This window comes from Solanum verrucosum, unplaced genomic scaffold, assembly GCF_900185275.1.
Source record: "Solanum verrucosum unplaced genomic scaffold, falcon-dt-bn FXZP01000102.1, whole genome shotgun sequence".
Lineage (NCBI taxonomy): Eukaryota > Viridiplantae > Streptophyta > Magnoliopsida > Solanales > Solanaceae > Solanum > Solanum verrucosum.
The window spans coordinates 1,575,849-1,596,714 of record NW_026019930.1 but is presented as its reverse complement, the minus strand read 5'-3'; the positions used below and the strand labels follow the sequence as shown (position 1 = coordinate 1,596,714).

Below are 20,866 nucleotides of genomic sequence, written 5' to 3'. Positions count from 1 at the left end.
TGGAGAACTTTTGGTTGCGTGCGTTCTTGATGTACATTTTGTTGAATTTTAGTTATGTATGTGGATGAAAGCTAGTTCAATTGACGGGTAATTTTGATCTTTGTTGTACAGTTTGTTGAATTTACATATCTATGTTCCACTCCTTTTATTATTTCTGAGATTCAACAAATTTCAATGCTGAAAAATCGAACATATTGCTCCAGTTGATCCTCCTATATAGTCGACTGTTAAATAAATTTAAAAATAAGTGGGGCTACGTAGCTACATCAAAACAATTGCCAGCCAAATGAAAGCATTTTTAAATAAGATTATCTGGAGACAGTTGCAAAGAATGTTTGACAGTTGACAATCTTTATTAATGAAAATGTCAGCTAAGACAATCAACATATTTTTATACTAACCAAAGTCAATGCCTTTTTTCCATTTCATAAGATCATAGTGTTGGAAATAAATACTTTCCAGAAATGAGCGTGGATCACGTATATGTTGATTTTGATTTTTTCACACACACTAAATCACTTTCTAGACACCGTCCACTTGAAAAAAGAAGAAGAAGAAATAAAGAGCAAGTTGGCAGAGCAAAAAGCCAAGAATACAGATACTTCTTTATTTCTTAACAGAATTTCCTATTTTTAGCCAAAAAAATCAGTAAGCTCTTTTATCCAATCAAAGCAACTTCCTCCACCATCCCCATAAAGAACTTGCAAAAGCAAGCATTGTGTTGTCAAAGTCCAACATCTTTTTTCCTTCACCATCACATCCTATGTCAACACAATTTGTTCACTTCTGGTTTCATTTTTTTTTCTTCTTCTAATTTTGCATGAAACATGCTTGATGCTACTAATAATCTTTGAAATGGGTCATACAGTACGCGATTTGAATTTAGTTGGACTCTAATGTGGGTACCTGACACCGGATGGGAAAATAATAAAAAATTATTAGGAATGATAATTTTGTGTATTTAAACTAGTTTAGAGTAAGTGTGATACTGTGATTCAAATTCACAAGTATTTAGAGGAATATTTCTTTGCATTGGTTTGCTAGCCGACAGCTTCAAATTGAATAAAGTCCAAAATACACGCACGAAACTAAATATATAATGTAGTAAAAACATTAAAACATGATACACTATCAGGTCAGACAAATGATATCTACAAGTAAACCTCCTTAAAATATGAGATTTATGATCTTGATAATAAATCATGTTACCTGTTGTAACATGTATATTTGACCTGATAATATGTTTTTATTTTTACATTAATTAAACTCTTTCCGAGATCGTATATCAACACTTAGGGTGATGGATTGGATTGAGGTTTTGCATAGGAAAATGTGGTTGCAAGGGAAATGGGTAGTTGATTAATGGTATTGAAGATAAAGAAGTAGTAAAGTTATTGTTAATGATAATTGGGTCTATATTAAAGCCAAATGCACCCAAGGCATTCACTTGTGTCCTTAAGAACTTGAGATAGTTTGCAGCCTCATCAAGCATGGATGCAGTGTCCATATTGCTTCCTCCTGGTACCAGCTTCTGCAATATCCTTATTCTTTCGCTTATCTTTTCCCTCCTTCGTCTCGCTGCAGCTGTCTGTGGATCCATTGATATTCTTACGTTCTTCCTCTTCGGCTTCTCTGCCATCACATCTTCCCTGACAGAGCTCACTGGCCTGAATGCTGCTGCGCGATAAATCATTTCCTTCATTTGTGCAATTGCTTCTGAATCAGGATCAACTATTGAACAAGCCGAAGAACTAGCTTGCTGGAAATTGATGTTCGATGAACTTGGAAGCTTGTATTCTGATCTGGATTTCTTGGACTTAGGTTGATCATTTTCCGAAATGAACTGGAATACGTAGTCTCTGCTCGAGGAATCTGTTGTGACATGATATACTTAAGTATTTGAAAGTGTATTATATTCTTCACAAATATTTAAATTTTAAATGAGTCTTGCACTCAAATCTCATAACAAATTAGAACTTTTAACTATTCAATATGGTATCAGAGTTGGTTAGAGGTTTTACACTCGAATCTCACTGTCATCCAAAATTGGTAAACCGACACGTGAGGGGCCTATCGGACGACTTTTCTTGTACGAATGTCAAACTACTTAATTTTTAGTCTGTATTCAGACAAAGACTCAATAAAATTTTATATATAAGAAAATAATATAATAAATCACCATAGTTAATAATTAATTCAAAATATTTATAAAAAATAAAATAAAATTGTTTTACTCTCCTGAATAGTATAGTGTAAGAGAAATTAATGTACTATTTATTTAAGCAATTAAAAGTGTGCCAAGAGTATTCTCACCTGATTCGAGCAGAGCATTGTGGCTTCTCTTGTCCATATTGTAACGATTTCCTTCTGAAGATGTTATAAAATTGTTACACGAGACTGTTTCATCAAGCTCATTAACAGAGTAGTGAATATTATTGTTGTCATTGGCATCAATGGGTTTCGATTTGTAGGCATCAATTGCAGATTCTCCGGATGAAACTGCATTGTTAGTGTGGATATTCCACAAGCTTTCAGAATCATCAGAGAAAGTCACATCATCTAATTTGCCCGATGTGTTGGTGTTGCTTGTATTGGTTGCAGAAAGCAAGCAATCAGGGGATCTGTTTTTTGAGAATAGGCCAATTGAACTAAGATCCGCCATTCGGTCACAAATAGGAACTTGATTATTACCGAAGTAAGGCATATAATTGTTCCGCGGAGGAAAAGAAGAAGATGAACCAATTTTACTTTTAGTACAATCCCCAATTGAACCTGCTCCTGATTTAGCAGCGACAGAGTCTGCAGCCAATCTCGTCGCAGCTTCTTGACGCTGAGAGATATTCCAACTAGAAAGGATGTCGATTGGATCAAATGCAGCTCCAAATTCCTGAAAATTCATGGCTGACGATTCGCCGATATCAACTTGCTTCTGAATTGAAATTAAAGGATTAGCTTTGCTACTGAAAGGGGCAAAACGGTATGAATTGGACAACATTAAGCTTGGCCAAGTGCACAGAATCTGATAAGTGAAAAACTAGCTGCAGAGGATGAAAAATGAAGCAGAGATGTATAAGAATTGCCAAGTTGTTGCTGAAGGAGATGTTCTGACTTAAGCTGCAATATGTTGGTTGGGAAACATGCTTATATAGAAGCTAAAGTTTACTCCTCTGTCCCATTTAAATTTAGTACAACTTACAATTTTTTATGTGAATTAAAATATATACTTTTTAAATTTTAAAAATAAAAAATAACATATTCAAAAATTACGTAAAAATATTATGTAAGTCACAACTTACAATAGTTAACCATTCTAAATATTTAAGATGGATTTCAACTAATTGTGGTCTCCTTTTGACTCTTCAAATAATAACTAGGCCATATAAAAGTGAAAGAGAGCATATGGAATAACATTGTCTTCATCCCATTTTAAATTTCAAATTTAAACTTTAAAATCTATGAATAAGATATTTTCCATTGTAAAGGTAAGTAATTATATTTATTGTAATATACATATCTATAAGTTAATTTCTAATATTTTTATATGTATGACAACCTCACGAATATAACATGGAGCGTCACCCTCGAATGGGCCCTACAGAGCGGAGCTCCAATGTGAGCTCCAGACACCGGCCGAAAAAACAAAAAAAAAGAAAGCCTAAAGTCATAATTATCTTCTTCTTTATTTTCTCATCTTTTTGTGAAGGTATTGAAAATCCAAATAAGGAAATCACGTGAGTATCATTTCACTGATGCAAATACACTTTCCAACTAAATCAAAATACAGCAAATACTTCACATGAGTTGCACATTTTATAGGATAAGCTCAATCATAGCCATAAAACACAATATACCTGTAACAATGAATTATATTATATTATATTATATATAATAGAGTTGTTGGTTTGGTCAAATTTTTTAGAGGTTTTAAGGAGTAGGAGAAATTATATTTCAAAAATTGGAAATAAAAGATTGATAAACTCTACCATAAATAAGCTAGATTGAGTCAAAAGAAAATAAAACTACAATTCTTAAAGACGAGAAAAGGACACATTTGTTTCAGAGGACCACAAATCTACTACGTAAGTATTATTTTATTTGTCTCTTCTTCATTTCAAAGGAATATTATTCTAAAAAATTAATAACTATATTCTATCATTTTGTAATAGAAGTAGGAAATTAAAAATCACGTTTCCTTTTGAAGAAGAACCAAATCATTATTGGAAAGTAATATTCATAACATGCTAGATTTTTTTTCCCAGTACATAAATAACATGCTAGATAAGAGTATAGTATTCTTTGTATTTCATTTTTTTATTTATTTATTCTATTTTTTAGTTTGTTTTTAAAAATAAAATATATTTTTTCTTTTTAATAACTCTTTAATTTCAACTTCTCATATGACATGTTTAAGACCACACAATTATGATATATATTTAATTTAGAAAGAAGTATTGAAACACCTCTACTTGATTAACTAAATTTAGATACACCTCCGATTTGCCACATGATATAGCAAGTGGTCTCAAATTCTTGTACGAGCATGAGACTCTTAATAAAACCGTAAAGGAACTGTTGAAGCACCCCTAAACTTGGTGAGAATTTAGGGGTGTATTTCAGTCATGTTGAAAAATCATTGGTGTATTTAAGTTCAGTTAGTCAAGTAAATGAGTATTCTTAAGACTGTCAATAATTTGGAGATGAAATTAATAATTTGCATCAAATATAAGAGTGTTTTCAATACTTTCATCCTTAATTTAAGACCAATCTTCCTACTTTATTGATTTTCATGTTAAATCAAAACAGATCAAACAAATTAAATCGACGGAGTAATTATTATTATTTGTAAGAGAATTCTTATTCTTAGCTTTGGAGCCTTCCTTGTGGGCCTATAAACTGAGTGGGCCTCAATGTTGGGGGCAGAATTGAACAAAGTCGGCCCACTTAAGGAAGTGGTCCATCCACATACTTCCATCATTTTTACAAATGTCAAAATTCACAAGTAAATGCTCAGTTAGTTTTAGATTTGTCTGCTTCAAATATATCACTTCATTTTCTCACTACATTCAACACTTCCTATTATTGCCACTTACACGTGAAGACAATAGCCTTATGCACACGTGGAAGGTTCCAATTGGGCAATCACACAATCAGATAGCCTTATACCACATGGGAAATCAATGATTTAGACTATCTCATATGCCACGTACACAGATATTGGCTAACGTGAGCATTGGAGTTTTTTTTTTTTTTCAAACTTTTATCTGTTATAGACAGAGGTTCAAATCTGAGATTTCAAGTTAAAATGTGAATATATATATATATATATATATATATATATATGAAAATATTTAATATTTAAATTTATATACATAATATAATTTTTTGTCGAAAAATGTTCTGACTATTTACTTGGACATACATAGCTACGCCTGTGCTTGTTCATATAATAGTAAGGATCTGCTTGAAGTCAGCAGACACGATGATATGCATGAGCTGGCTGATCCTAAAATAGTTCAATATTGTCTCCTATTTTCTTATCACATAAATTTGATTTAATTTATTCGATTGGAAATAATTAAAAAAAAGACTTGTGTGATAAACGCACACTAACAACATTCTAAATCTGCTGGTGGACTCACTTGTAACTTTTATGACTGCGCATCAATTGTTCGATTCGATTTGGTTTTGAAATTTATCGATTCGTTTTATTGATTTGTAGGCATGTTAAATTGTTATAAAATCATTAAGACATTGACTTATCGGTTATTGATTTATCGGTCATCAATTTTTATCTATTCAGTTATCGGTCTAACAGTTAAGATTTGACATAAAAAAAAACATTGAAATTCACTTAGAAACAAGGTGACAAACCAAATGAATCATGCACATGAGTTGACACATTATATAATAACCGAGTGTTTGAGATCGTCAACAAAAAAAGTATGAAATCAAACTTTAAGTCAAGGACTTAATATGATTATCTAATTTACTATCGATTAACCCATTAAAAAAAACCTCAAAACAATAACCCGATAATAAAAAAAATCAAAACCTTTGGTGAAACCCCTAAACCAATTACCCATTATGATTAACCTTATAACTTATTTTCAATTCGATTTTGAACAGGTCTACATTATATTCCTTTGATGAATAATAGATTTAGAGATAAAATGAATTCACGAGGGTTCTTTGATTTGATGAAGATGCATTGTACAAAGTCAGAGTGTGTCATATTCAGTGTCCATAACAGGTTGTAGGTGGGTGATCTGGTACGGTTCAGTCACTTTCTCAATTTTTTCTAAAGAAGTAACTTAGCTAATTAAGAATCTACCCTATCCCAACTACATCTTGTTTGCTAGTACATTATTAGTTCACTGCATATTTCTACTTACCGTTGTATTCCTAAAATCTCCCAAAATTTGCCCACTCCTTGGCAGTGTGATTGGACCTACAACCTGCGTGACATTTCAAGAAAATGACAATAAGTCCTTTTACGTTTAAAGTTACCTTGGTGTAAAATAATTGTAGGAGGAACATAAGGCGAGCTGATGGAGTTAATAATGAAACTAATAGTACCTAATTACCTATATCTGATATAAGAGAGAGTTGCTTAGTTGATAAACTCTCTTCACTTTCAATTTTAAAGTTATAAGTTCGAGTCACCAAGAGAGCAAAGATAATAATTAACACAACTAAAAAGTAGCTATGTCACACGTGGTCATATATAGATATGCTAAGGTTAGTTGCTTCAGAACTAACTCAAAGTATTTGTGATTGAAGTTGTAAGATTTCGTGTTTTAAGTTAGACCATATGGAAAAATTGTATGAAATAGCAAATTATTAATTCAAATTAAATGTTATAGCCATATTTTATTTTAATTGTAATTCGCAGCAAATATTCCCTTTTTTTGCCATCTAATTCGATATACAATTAACCATTTTCGGTATATAATTAGTCATTTTAAACATTTTGGTATAAACACTTTCAGGACCCCCCTACATAATGAGATTTAGTGTAGTAGGACCCTCCTACATAATGGAATTAGCATGACCCTCCTATATAATGAGATTTAGATTAGCATGACTCTCCTACATAATGGGATTAGCAGGACTCTCCTGGACAATGAGATTATCAGGACCCCCCTACCTAATGAGATTTGGTTATTTTCTCCTAGGATAAGCACTTTCTAGTCTGAGACCGTTATTTTTTTTTATTTTTTTCTCCTAGGATAAACACTTCCTAGTCTGAGACCGTCATTTTTTTTTATTTTCTTATAGGATAAACACTTCCTAGTCTGAGTAGTTATTTTTATTTTCTCCTGGGATAAGCACTTCCTAATCTGAGACTATTATTTTTCATTTTCTCCTAGGATAAACACTTCCTAGTTTAAGACCTTTATTTTATATTTTTCTCCTAGGATAAACACTTCCTAGTCTGAGACTTTTCTTTTTTATTTTCTTCTAGGATAAACGCTTCCTAGTCTGAGTTTATTTTTTTGAAAATTCACATTTGCTAATAACTCACAAAAATTTTCCAGTGAAAACTGGGGTAAATTTTTTGTTTATTTCTTTTGTTTGTGATTGTTTTCAAGTTTCTTCAAGCAAAACATGGATTTGAAATTCAAGAACAAAGTTTCAACTCTTTTCAAAATAATCAATCCCATGATAGCCAGAATAAGCTTCTTCAATGCATGTAGCGGCCTGACTTCCTGACATTTATTTCTATTCAGCTTCTGATAAAAAAAACATGCAGTCATTCAAGAACATATTCAACTTGTCATTTTGAAGAGTGCCAAAAACTCACTCTAAGTGGCAAGTTAAGCATCAAATTCAGTTCAAGATCAAGATACTCACCAAAAAAATCAAGGTGATATCTGAAAGTCAAGACTCAAGAGAAGCTGCATAGATAGGAGTTTGTACATTTATTTTCCTTTTGACTATTAGCTTTCATTTTTTTATGTAAGGATAAGAGCCGCGACTTGGAGTCTCGATGGAACCTCACTTAACTTCCAACTCATCACCTCATCTCCTTGAACTACACATGACCTGATTTACTTACAACCCGGGATATGTAAGTTGTCCAAAACAAGGACTCCATCACATATTTTTCTTTCAAATAAAAGTCCGGTCAAAACTTATCGCTTTGTCTACTTCTTTATCTGAAAACTCTTCGTGTTTCCGGTCAAAGAGGGGCAAACTGTAGACACATAAGTTTTGACCGAACATAAGGTTTTACAGTAGTTTTCATTCCTTAAATATTTCTTTATGTTTAAGTTAGATATTTTGAATTTGTCTTATTTTAGTAAGTTTATTTTAAAAGATTTGAAAATAACAAAAAAATATATGTTTTATTTTTAGTTTAATAAATAAGCTAATAATTCTTAATTATTATTATTATTAGCTACTTAATTTTGTTAGTTTAAAAAATAATTAAATAATATTTTTATTATTATGTTATATTATATGCTATATATTAATTAAAGAAAACTAAATAAAATTAACCTCCCACTACCCACTACACTACCCCACTTCAACTCCACTCACCTCACCACCCCCACCATCTACACACACTACTACAACACCACATACACTACCTATATTAACACTACAATACACATATTGACAGACACCGATACATATACCTACACACACGCACAGCAATACACTAAAAACGTGCAGAAACCAAAAAAAGAAAAAGAAAAAACACACACCAATACACACACACCTACACTACTCAAAAAACAAAAAACAACACACACACCTACACTACTCAAAAAAACAACACACACAAAAACGTACAGAAGATGTACAGAAGGAAAAAAAAAAAAAAAAAACAAGCAGGAAGAGGAAAAATCAGCAAACATACTTACATTTTATTTATATTTTTCTTTCACTCACAAACAAAAGTTGAGGTCGAGGTTCACTTTCGTGATTTCGAGTTCATGATTTCTTATTAGGATTGTTTCCTTTTCGTGAATTGAATTTTCGCAAGAGGTACCATTTAATCTTTATTGTATAATTTGATTTTCATGATTATATAGTGTTTGATATCAATGTTATGAAGTTGCTCAAATTTTATGTGTGTTTAATCTCATTGTTTTTCATCTTGTACCATATGCTACTATTAATTATCTCTTGCATCCAACCAAAAATTATCAAATACCTAAAAAAAATTATTCTAATAGTTTGTTTAGTCAACTTCATCTAAAATTAAAAATGTTCATCCTAGAAAAATTAAGAAATGAAGAGTTACACAATTTTTATTTTTTAATGTTTTTTGTCATGACTTGTAAATATACTAAAAATATAAATGCATCTATGTCGAATTTTAATATGAAATAACTTTATATTTGTTTAAGATTTTAGAGTTTTATTATGTAAATAGTGTTTATAAATATAAATAGTAGAGGTAGTTTAATCACTAATAATACACTTAAATTTTCTAGTAATAGATAAAATATTAAAATATATGATCCGTTTCAAAAGTCGATTTCAATTAAGAATGTGGTTACACAACTTTCTTGAGACATTAAAAAAAAACTCAAGAATGCGGTGACACACCTTGTCCAAAAAATATAATTAACTTTCATTAATCTATATATCTATATAAATGAGAAACATAGAGAAGGTGATGTGGCACCTCTCTATGATCCCCATTCTCATTTTTCTTTTTTCTCCTTTTATTAGCCTTTTTTCATATTTAAAATATTTAATTTATTGTGAAAGTATTATTTAATTTATTATAAATAAATATTATATTAATGAAGGAACATTTATGTATATCAAAAACTCTTCACATGTCAAATATATATATATATTTTTTATATTATATAAAAAAAGAAAAATGACAATTACTATTCTTCCATTTATTTTATTCTTTAATATACAAAATTGAATGTCTAAAAATTTACTACTCCTCTCAATGTCCATAATATCAAGATGTAATTTCACCATTATGTGTAATAAACTCACACCTCCACAACATCCTCTTTTATCTTTCACATCCCTTAATCTTCCCCACATTTTCAAGAATTAATGTCATGTTTATTGTTATATCTTTATATATATGTCTTTTTGTAACAATATAAATAGAGGTCTTGAGGATTATGTTATGCACTTGAAGATTTGAGAAACACTTGGATATACTTGGAAGAATAAGAAAACTCTTCTAACTTATCTCTCTACATTTTTTGTCTACTTTCTTACTTATATTATTATTTCTGTAGCTTAATTTGAAATATGTTTTGATTCTTAAATAGTCACATCTAATTGCATTTACCTTCTACACTAGAAAAGATGTATTAATACTTTGTAACCGTTCAATGTAATTATATACGATGAAAATTCATTGTCTCCCAATAAGTATGAGATTTGTTACAAACGAATTCAAAGAGACCAAAATCTACGTGAAGACTTCTACTATTAAATATAATTTTGGTTATGAAGTTGCATTTTCAAGGTAATAATTTGCCCACTTCTTTCTTTTTTGGTTGTTTTTTAAGTAGTATAAATATGTAATAGTGTGAAAAAAAATTCGGAGTTTTAAAAATATAATACTTTTCAAGTACTTTATTTTTTATTTTTTTATTTTCAGTTTGTCTTTGATTCATTTAGTTGAAGAAAAAATTGACAATGGTTTAAATTATCTTTATGTCCAATGCGTTGGACAGAAAAAGTAAACCTACACTAAGGTATAAAAAACATTTTATTCTTTGCCTTTTTTTTTCTTTTATTCAATATAAATGCATAATTATTTTATACCTTTCTTTTTATTTATATGTAGTTTGTTGATGATTTTTAAGAATTTTTATTTTTTTCTTTTGTTAATCTCATATATGTTGTGTGTTGTTTAATTTATTGATGGAGTTTTAAGATTTTTTTTATTTTTCCTTTTGTTAATCTTATTTGAACTTTTGTTGTAAATGATGATGAAGATATCACATGTAGCTATATTCATAGAATATATTATCACGATCTATAATTATTTTCCATCAATTCTTTTGACTTTATAAATTTTCATCAAATGATATGAGTGATATAAATTTATATTATATTAATCTCATAATGTCTTTTTCTAAAATATTCTTGATTTCTTTCCATGTGTTCATTCATAATACTTAAAAACATTTTTTTTCAATAAAAACTTAATTTTTTTCCATTTGATTTTCAAAAAGAAGAAGGAAAAAAACTTGACAATACAAAAAAGATCAAAAAACGAATGATTTCAGGAAGAAAAAATAATTTTCAGGACAAAAATAATTACAATTACCACCATCATCGTCTTAAAGCTTGACTTGTATTAATTAATTAAAAAGGCCAATTATATGCATTGACAATTTTTAGATATTTTTAAGTTAACACATAATTTTATATAGATAGGGATAGATAAGATGATATGATACCTCTTTATGAAATAAAATATTATTTGCACCTGTCTTTCATTTAACACTTTAATTGTGAAATAAATTGTACACGTGATTAAAAAAATTGAAGATTGAAAACATGATTTAGTATTCATTCAAAAATATTGGTACTTAATATTTATAATAGAATGTTCAATGTAAATTTACTAGAAATACAAAAAAATGGGTGAGGTGAAAAGGTTGTAACTCATATGAACTTGTAATGTTAATTAAAATTCAATAAATATGTTAACATAAATTTACGTTTAAGAAAATGTAATAAATGGTCTTATGAAGTGGCTTTTGAATTTTTATAGCATCTCTTTTTTTTTCAGGTTTGTTTTGATTTTTTTCAATATGATAATTCAATTCAATTTATTTTATTAATACGCCATACAATTCCTCTACTGATTTGGATTAATAGCCTATATACCAAGTTAATGAAGCATGCATATTTTTTTCGTTGTCTTTTCTACAAATTCTCAAATAGATTAAACATATTATTTTCGTTATAGTATTACTTTGTGTATTGAGTTTTGAAAATTTAAAAAACTTTATAACTTAATCAAAGAATTTGACACCGCTATATTTACACCTACACTCAAATGAAATGCAACATTTCATGAAACATTTTCAATTCATGAATCCAAAATATTAGAGTGGTGAGTATGAGTAGAAAACTGATGAATGTTTGTTTAGTTTATATTCTTTTTTGAGTGATATAATGAAGTGTATTTTTTTTTTGAGAATTTTTTGATATCATGTTTTCATTTAATTATTTCTTGAGTAGCAAAGACTAAATATATAAATAACTTGGGTGGACAAATATATAGTCAAAGGTCTGTCAAAAAGCTATTTTTATACATAATTTTTTTTATATTTGCTTAAAATAAAATATAAATAAAGTTCAATTCGAATTTTCATGGTCAAATTAATATTCAAATAAAGTAAAAAATTTCAGAAAGAAGTTTAATTTATAATTTCTTATGACCAAATGGGCGGTGTAATTTTTTTATTTCACACGAAGCGCGGTTAAGTTTCCTAGTTTAACATAAGACTTATAGATAAAATTATTAGGTGCGATGCAAAGAAAGACAATTATGTCTCTAAATGTCTAGACCAAGAATGCAGTAACGCATCTAGATTGAGACCAAATAAAAGTTCAACAAATAATATAAATGAGAACAAATCATGGCCGGTAATAATATATCCAAAAATAATTTCAATCAAGTATAAGTCAATAAAAGTGACCGTGTTAGAACCACGGGACTCGAGGGATGCCTAATACCTTCCCCTTGGTCAACGAAATTCCTTACCCGAATTTCTAATTCGCAGACCAAAATAAAGAGTCATTTCCTTTTGATTAGGGATAAAAAAAAAAGTGACTTGGAACACCATAACTCAATTCCAAGTGGCGACTCTGAAAAAAAAAATCCCTAATCACTAACGTCACTTTAATTAGAAAAACCTTTCCGCCGTGCTGAAAAGGGGTGTGACAGTTATTTGTCAAGAATGACAAAAACTAAAGCCCAGCATAAAATAGGGACGGAAGTGCAAATGAACTCATTCAATTCGCTTGATTAGTTCGTTCATCTTTCACACATAAGTGCCATATGACACAAAATTACCCATGTGGAGGGCTTGTGTAGGATAAAAACTAATTTTTGTCGATGATTCTAAATAAATATGAAGATTTTTCATGAAAGATTATAGATTCGCATAGAAGGTCTCTAGAATTTTTTATTATTTTTTTTAGTTGAATCATGGGGGGCTTTTATTAATTGGGAAAGATAAATACAAACTCATTTGGGCCTATTACCCAAATCAATCAAATACAGATAAAAATAAGAGCAAAAATGGAAAGAAGCCCCCTTCAGACAAGGCCTTCCCTGTCACATTATAGACTATAGTCTAGGGTTTCCAATTTCAGATCTACCATTCCATTTCCTTGAGACCCTCCACACTTACGATAGAAGGTCTCTAGAATATTCTAGGCATGTGGAGAGTTTTAGAGAAAGAACCTAAATGTATTTATGTAGGGACTTATGTAGAAAGTATTATTACACTTTAGCTCCTACATATAAATAGATGGACATTCATTTGTAAAATCATCCGGCGAAAATGAATCAAAATGTACTACAACTCAATTATTACTATTAATCCTCTTATGTTCTTTCTACCATTCTTTTAGTGATTCGTGAGCAAGTTTCTTTGTACCATTCTCTTAGCGATTCATGAGCAAGTTGTTAAGTGTCGCACTTGTATTTAGTAGAAGACTAATAATGTGACAAAAATTTCCAAATACTTTTTTTGGGTCTCTATTTAGTTTATACCCATTGCTAAAAAAATTTTACAAACCCGCTTCTATCATAACTTCAGAGGTACGCGATTCCAATCAAAATATTATATTACTTTGGGAATTTTTGTTTGAAGTTTGACCTTATGAAGACAAAAAATTTAACATTTTTGAAGATTTTGATGAAATGAGAAGAAAAATAAGAATTGAAGAAGATGAAGTTTTGAATAGAATTCTTGGATTACATTATAATGACCTAAGCTATGTATTTATATATCAACTTTTAAATTCCTAACTAACTTCTTGACAATGACACATAACTAACTTCTTGAAATGACTTCACACTTTTTTTATTTTACTATCCTTCTTCTTTTCCATTATCTCAATACTCCCCCTCAAGCTAGGAGGTGCAAATATAATTAGCTTGGACAATAGATAATCATGTTGAGGCTTGTTGAGACCTTTTGTCAAAAGATCAGTAGGCTGATTTTGTGTTGAAATATACACTATCTTGATCAGTCCTTGTTGAAGTTTCTCCCTGATAAAATGACAATCGATTTCGATGTGTTTAGTACATCCATGATGCACTGGATTAGAAGCTAACTGAATAGCAGACTTGTTGTCACTATAGACTTGAACAGGCAACTGAATTTCAGCTTTTAAGTCTTTCAACATCCCTACTAACCAAACTAACTCTGCTACAATAGAAGCTAAGCTTCTATACTCAGCTTCAGCTGAACTTCTTGACACAATGGTTTGCTTCTTAGCCTTCCAAGAGACCACTGACTCTCCAAGCTTAATTACATACCCAGTCACAAATTTTCTTGTAAGAGGACATGCTGCCCAATCAGCATCACAGTAGGTTGTAATTCCAGTTCCACACTTACTAGACAACAATATACCTTGCCCTAGTTGTCCCTTAATATATTTCGCCACTCTAAGTGCAGCATCCATATGAGACTTTTTTGGTTGATGTAGAAACTGACTCAAGGTTTGCACATTATAGAAAATGTCAGGCTTAGTCATGTTTAGATATAACAGTTTCCCAATCAACTTCTGATAAGAAGCTTGATCTGTTAAAGACTCTTCTTGATTCTTACTTGTTTGATCATCATACTGTCTAGATGTCAACTTTACATTTACATCCATAGGTGTTCCAGTAGGGCCTGAGGCCCCCTGAGAATCTGTAAATCTGAAGAGCATGCCGCAACAAAAGGATGGTCCTCTATGCATTTCATTTTTTCCTTAAGGGAAAAAAAGTACCCCTCATCATAGTGAACCTCTCCTTGTGATCGGGATGAGGTAGATGTCTTCCAAGCTTTGCTCCTGACAATCTAACTTCAGAAATGAGTTGAAGTGAATATTTCCTTTGATGCATAACAACTCCACTGTTTGATCTTACAAACTCTATTCCAAGAAAGTATTTCAACTCTCCTAGATCCTTCATTATAAAACTTTGTAGTAAGCCTCTTTTTGTCTCATCCGCCAGCTTTAAACTACTTTCTGTCACTAAAATATCATCAACATATACCAGAATGATTGTAGTCTCTTCAGATGTTCTTCTTGTGAATAGAGAATGATCATATTAACTTTGATTGAACCCCAACTTCTTCTGAAGAACCTCTGCAAACTTGTGACTCCATTGTCTTGGTGCTTGTTTAAGCCCATACAATGACTTTTCCAGTCTGCACACTTCGTTCTTATTCTCCCCCTGACTGGAAAAACCCTGAGGTACAGTCATATAGATTTCATCCTCTAAGTCACCATTCAAAAACACATTATACACATCCATTTGATGGATATGCCATCCTTTAGATACAGCTAAGGCTAGTATGGTTCTTACTGTGACCATTTTTACCACAATAGAAAAAGTTTCCTTATAATTTATACCCTCATTTTGACAATACCCTTTGGCCACTAATCTTGCCTTGAACCTTTCTACTTCTCCATTAGATTTGTACTTAATCTTATAAATCCATATGCATCCAATAACATACTTTCCTTTAGGTAACTCAACTAGTTTCCAAGTGTTGTTATCTTGCAAGACTTGTACTTCAGCTTTCATTGCTTCAATACACCTTGGTTCTTTACTTGCCTCAACAAAAGTAGCAGGTTCAGTTAGAGCAGAAGTTGCAGCAACAAACTCTTGATATGGTTTAGACAAATGTTTGTATGCTACACACTTATCTATATCTACCCATATTAAGAGACACAAAGTCTTTCATCCACATTGGTGGATGAACTCCTCTTGTAGACCTTCTAGTTCTCACAGACTGAGTATCACCTGTCAAAGACTCATGATCTTATGTATCTTGACATTGTACTGTTCATTGTACTCTATCTTGTTTAGTGTTATCAGTCTTTTTATCACAACATGTATCATGTACACACTCCTGATGACTCTTTTCTTTGTTCACCACTTTGTCACACTCTGACTCCCAATCTATATTCAGCATGTCATCACCCATGCTATTAACAAATGGACCTTCCTCCTTATTAGATGAGAAGGTCATGAATGGAATTACCGACTCCCTGAACATCACATCTCTACTCACAAAAAAACTATTGGCTGTCAAATCTAACAGAATATAACCCTTTTGAGTTTCTGAATACCCCATATGGAAAGCAGCCTTAGATCTTGATGCTAGTTTATCACTCTTAGTGAGAACTTTAGCATAACATAAACATCCTAACACTCTTAGATGAGATAACAAAGGCTTTTCACCATACATTTTTTCATATGGAGACTTACTCCCTGGAACCCCACTAGGCATTCTATTAATCAAATAAGCAGTTGTAAGCACACATTGACCCTAATAACTTAGAGGAATTTGACCTTGAAACGTTAATGCTCTAGTTACTTCTAAGAGGTGTCTATGTTTCCTTTCAGCTACTCTATTCTTGTCACGCCCCGAGCTACCCCCAAGACGCGGACACGGGACCTAGGACCACAAGTGATCCCAAGCTAACCCTGCTGGCATGATCATGAGCATACTAAATACAATCTGAATAATAGAAACTGTGCGGAAGCTAAATCATAAATAAGATGAAAAGATGGGGAATACCCATATACTATAACTGAGATATATGAAAACTGATGAGTTTAATACAAAGAAGTTATTAACTCAATACTAAGCTGAATCTATCTATGTCTGAAATAAGCCTCTAAACTGACTAGAAATGTTGGGACATGCCCCAACTAGATCTAGCAAAACTGAAACTAAAGACTAAAAATATTGAAAAGAAACTCATGACTATTGTCCTCGGAGAATGGGGACTCACCACTGATTCTGCTGAACTGGAGATCGGGAACCGATCTAAACGTGATCTGGATACTGAGAACCTGAACCTACATCACGAGAAGATGTAGCGCATGTATGCGTCAGTACTTGAAAGGTACTGAGCATGCAAGATGGAGTAAAGCTGAAAGAACATATAACTGAACAAAGCAATAAAGCAATGAAATCATCTGGACATGATATAGATACTGAAAATACTGAATACTGAGCTAACTGATGCAATGACCAAATTTATAACATGCTGAGACTGAATACTGACTGTACTGAAATATGGTCAATGCAATAGAGTCTGACTGAACTGTGGGAGCTACTAATAACCGACATAAAACCACATGAGCTAAATGTGGAGTCTGATGTATACGCCCCATCGAGAGGACCCAATATACCCTGCCAGAGGTATAGAGGCATGCTGGCGTGATCACTAAACTGATGTTGCCCACAGAGGGGACTTACACCTACGTGGCTCGTAGTTCTGGGACTATATGGGTACGCTGAAACCCTAGTCCAACTCGGTATTATGCTACTCCCAATGAATTAAGTGGTTAACTAGTTATGACTGAATTTCTGTAAATACTGGATAGCTCGAAACTGAACATGCAAACTGAGAATGCAACAATTAATCTGATAATGATGCATTCATAAACTGAGGCATGTAAAACTGAATTCTGAAATATCTGACCTAGCATGTGTAATTCAAGAACTAAAGAAATACATAGCTAGGGTTCTGAAATTCATGCGATAAACTGAGCAATAACATGATAATCTGATTTGGAACATTTAAATAACTAATTCATGATGATCTGCTATAATTCTAGAAACCCTAGGTCTATTCATGATAAGGGAATCAAGAATCTGACTGAATTCTAGGGACCTAATGGGCGAAAGGAACCCACTAGTGAAATCCCACATACCTGGTGACGAATTCCACGGAGAAATCTTTCGATTTCGGGGCTGGAACTGAAGAAACCTCGCTGCGTTCTTGAACTAGGGTTCTTGACCTTTTTCTCCTCTCTTGCTTCTAATTCTTCTAAGTTTGATTAATGATTTGACTTAGGTAAGTTCTAGTTATGTTTCTAGGCTTAAACTAATTAAAACCTCATGATTTAGGGTCTAAACGACGTATCTTAGGGGTTAAACGAAATAGGAAAAGACCAAAGGACCCCTGAATTAACTGCTGTCGGAGTGACCGACGGTTTGGACCTACAGGCCGTAGGTCAATCTACGGTCCGTAGATTGGGTCCGTAGTTCGAGTCTGCCCGACAGGTCTTCACTAAAACGGGCATAACTCTTTACTCGGAGGTCGGAATTTAGCAAACTCGGTGGTGTTGGAAAGGTAATTCAATTATCTATCTAACCATAGGTCATGGGACACATAATTCATTTTCTTCTAAAAGTTATGACCATCTGAAGTTGACCCATCAGAATTTTCAGCTAACTGGCTGCTATCCTTCGATCTACGGTCAGACCTACGGACCGTGGATCGAACGACGGTCCGTGTTGGTCAACCGTAGTTCATGTCAGAGGCTGGGTAAAGGAGGTCTTGATCCACGGACACAGACCACGGACCGTGGTCTGATCTACGGACCGTGGGTCTGTCCCTGAATCGAGACTTAACCAATTTTCTAAGCTGGCTGGGGAGGGGTTGCAGTGGCGAACCACGGACCACCAGCACGGGCCGTGGTCTGACCTACGGTCCGTGGATGGTGACCGTAAGTTGCACCTGCAACTTCTCAAAATCTGCATTTTCGTCTTTTTTGAATACGGGGTGTTACATTATCTCCCCCTTTGGACCATTCGTCCTCGAATGAAGACTAATCTAGCTGAAATAGAGGGAGAGGGCTGCAATCCCTACCACTAAACACTGAGAACTGAATTTCTAACTGAACTGAGTTCCAAGAACATGCAAATACGCTGAAAATGCAAGTACAAACTGAAGGAACATGATTCTTAGACTGAATTTTCGCATGAATGACTGAAAAATTGATGAGGAACTATTACCTCAAGCTGGAATGGAATCGGAAGGAAATAGGTGAGGATACTTGGACTTCATGGCTGCTTCTGCTTCCCAAGTAGCTCCCTCTACTGACTGACTCCTCCACAAAACCTTGACTGAAGCGACTTCTTTATTCCTCAACCTTCTAACCTGACGATCGAGAATCTCAACTGGTACATCCTCATAAGAAAGACTATCTTTCACGGCCACACTCTCTAATGGCACTATGGATGCTGGATCACCCATACACTTCTTCAAAAGAGAAATGTGAAAGACTGGATGCACTGCTGCTAAGTCTGCTGGCAACTCTAACTCATAAGCCACTTTACCAATCCTTTTCAAAATCCGGTAAGGGCCTACATTTCTGGGACTGAGCTTTCCTTTCTTGCCAAATCTCATCACCCCTTTCATAGGTGACACTTTCAAGAAAACCCAATCATCAACTTGGAACTCTAGTTCCCTTCTTCTCATATCTGCATAAGACTTCTGGCGACTCTGAGCAGTCTTAAGTCTATCTCTAATGAGTTGCACTTTCTCCATAGCATCAAGGACCGAATCTGGTCCTATCAAGGCTGCTTCACCTACTTCAAACCAACCAACTGGAGATCTACATCTACACCCATATAATGCCTCATAAGGGACCATCTGAATGCTGGAATGATAACTATTGTTGTAGGCAAACTCAATAAGAGGAAGGTGATCGTCCCAACTACCCTTGAAGTCGATCACACAAACTCTCAACATGTCCTCTAAGGTCTGAATGGTACGCTCTGCCTGACCATCCGTCTGTGGATGAAATGCTGTGCTAAGATTAACCTGAGTACCAAGACCTTTCTGAAATGACTTCCAGAAATGAGATGTAAACTGAGGACCTCTATCTGAGATGATAGACAAAGGAACTCCATGCAACCTCACAATCTCATTAATGTAAAGCTTGGCGTAATCCTCCGCCGAATCTGTAGTCTTGACCGCCAAAAAGCGAGAAGACTTAGTAATCTTATCAACAATCACCCAAATGGAGTCATGTTGTCTGCGAGTACGAGGTAAACCTGTGATGAAGTCCATGTTGATCACTTCCTACTTCCAAGTAGGAATGTCAATCTCTTGAGTCATACCTCTTGGTTTCTGATGTTCTACCTTGACTTGCTGGCAATTAGGGCACTTAGCCACAAAATCTGCTATATCTCTTTTCATACCATTCCACCAGTAGACTTCCCGCAGATCACGGTACATCTTAGTGGCGCCTGGATGAATAGAATATCTGAAATTATGGGGTTCTGTGAGAATATGTTTTCTCAATTCACTCACATCAGGAACACACAATCTACCTTGATAGCGAAGTACACCATCTCCCCCTTGGGAGAAAACCTCCACTCTCTGATTGTGGACTGCACCCTTAAGCTCAAGCAAGATTGGATCACTATCTTTCTTTTCCTTAACCTCTACTACCAAAGAAGATTCTGCCCCATTCTGAACCGTTACACCACCATCTGATATGCTCATAAGACGAACTCCTAGGCGAGCAAGTCTCTGAACATCCTTTGCTAGCTCTTTTCTTTCTTCCTCAACATGTGCTACACTACCCATAGATAGTCTGCTAAGGGCATCTGCTACTACATTTGCCTTACCAAAATGGTAATGCACACTCATATCATAATCTTTGAGGAACTCTAGCCATCTTCTCTGGCGAAGATTCAACTCTTTCTGGGTGAATACATACTGGAGGCTCTTATGGTCTGTGAACACATCTACATGAACACCATACAAGTAATGTCTCCAAATCTTAAATGCAAACACCACTGCTGCTAGCTCGAGGTCATGAGTTGGATAATTCTTCTCATGTACCTTAAGCTGTCTAGAAGCATAAGCTATAACC

The 20,866-nt window shown here is 33.3% G+C and overlaps 1 protein-coding gene across 1 annotated transcript; it reads right to left on the bottom strand.

Annotated features, from left to right (window-relative positions):
• Positions 1–1,075: 1,075 nt before the first annotated feature.
• Positions 1,076–3,095, bottom strand: LOC125829903 (transcription factor bHLH87-like). Its single transcript, XM_049509128.1, has 2 exons — positions 2,314–3,095; positions 1,076–1,872 (listed from the first exon to the last, which is right to left on the bottom strand). Exons 1-2 carry the CDS (start codon positions 2,993–2,995, stop codon positions 1,286–1,288), a joined length of 1,269 nt encoding a protein of 422 aa, XP_049365085.1. The 5' UTR covers positions 2,996–3,095; the 3' UTR covers positions 1,076–1,285.
• Positions 3,096–20,866: the final 17,771 nt, after the last annotated feature.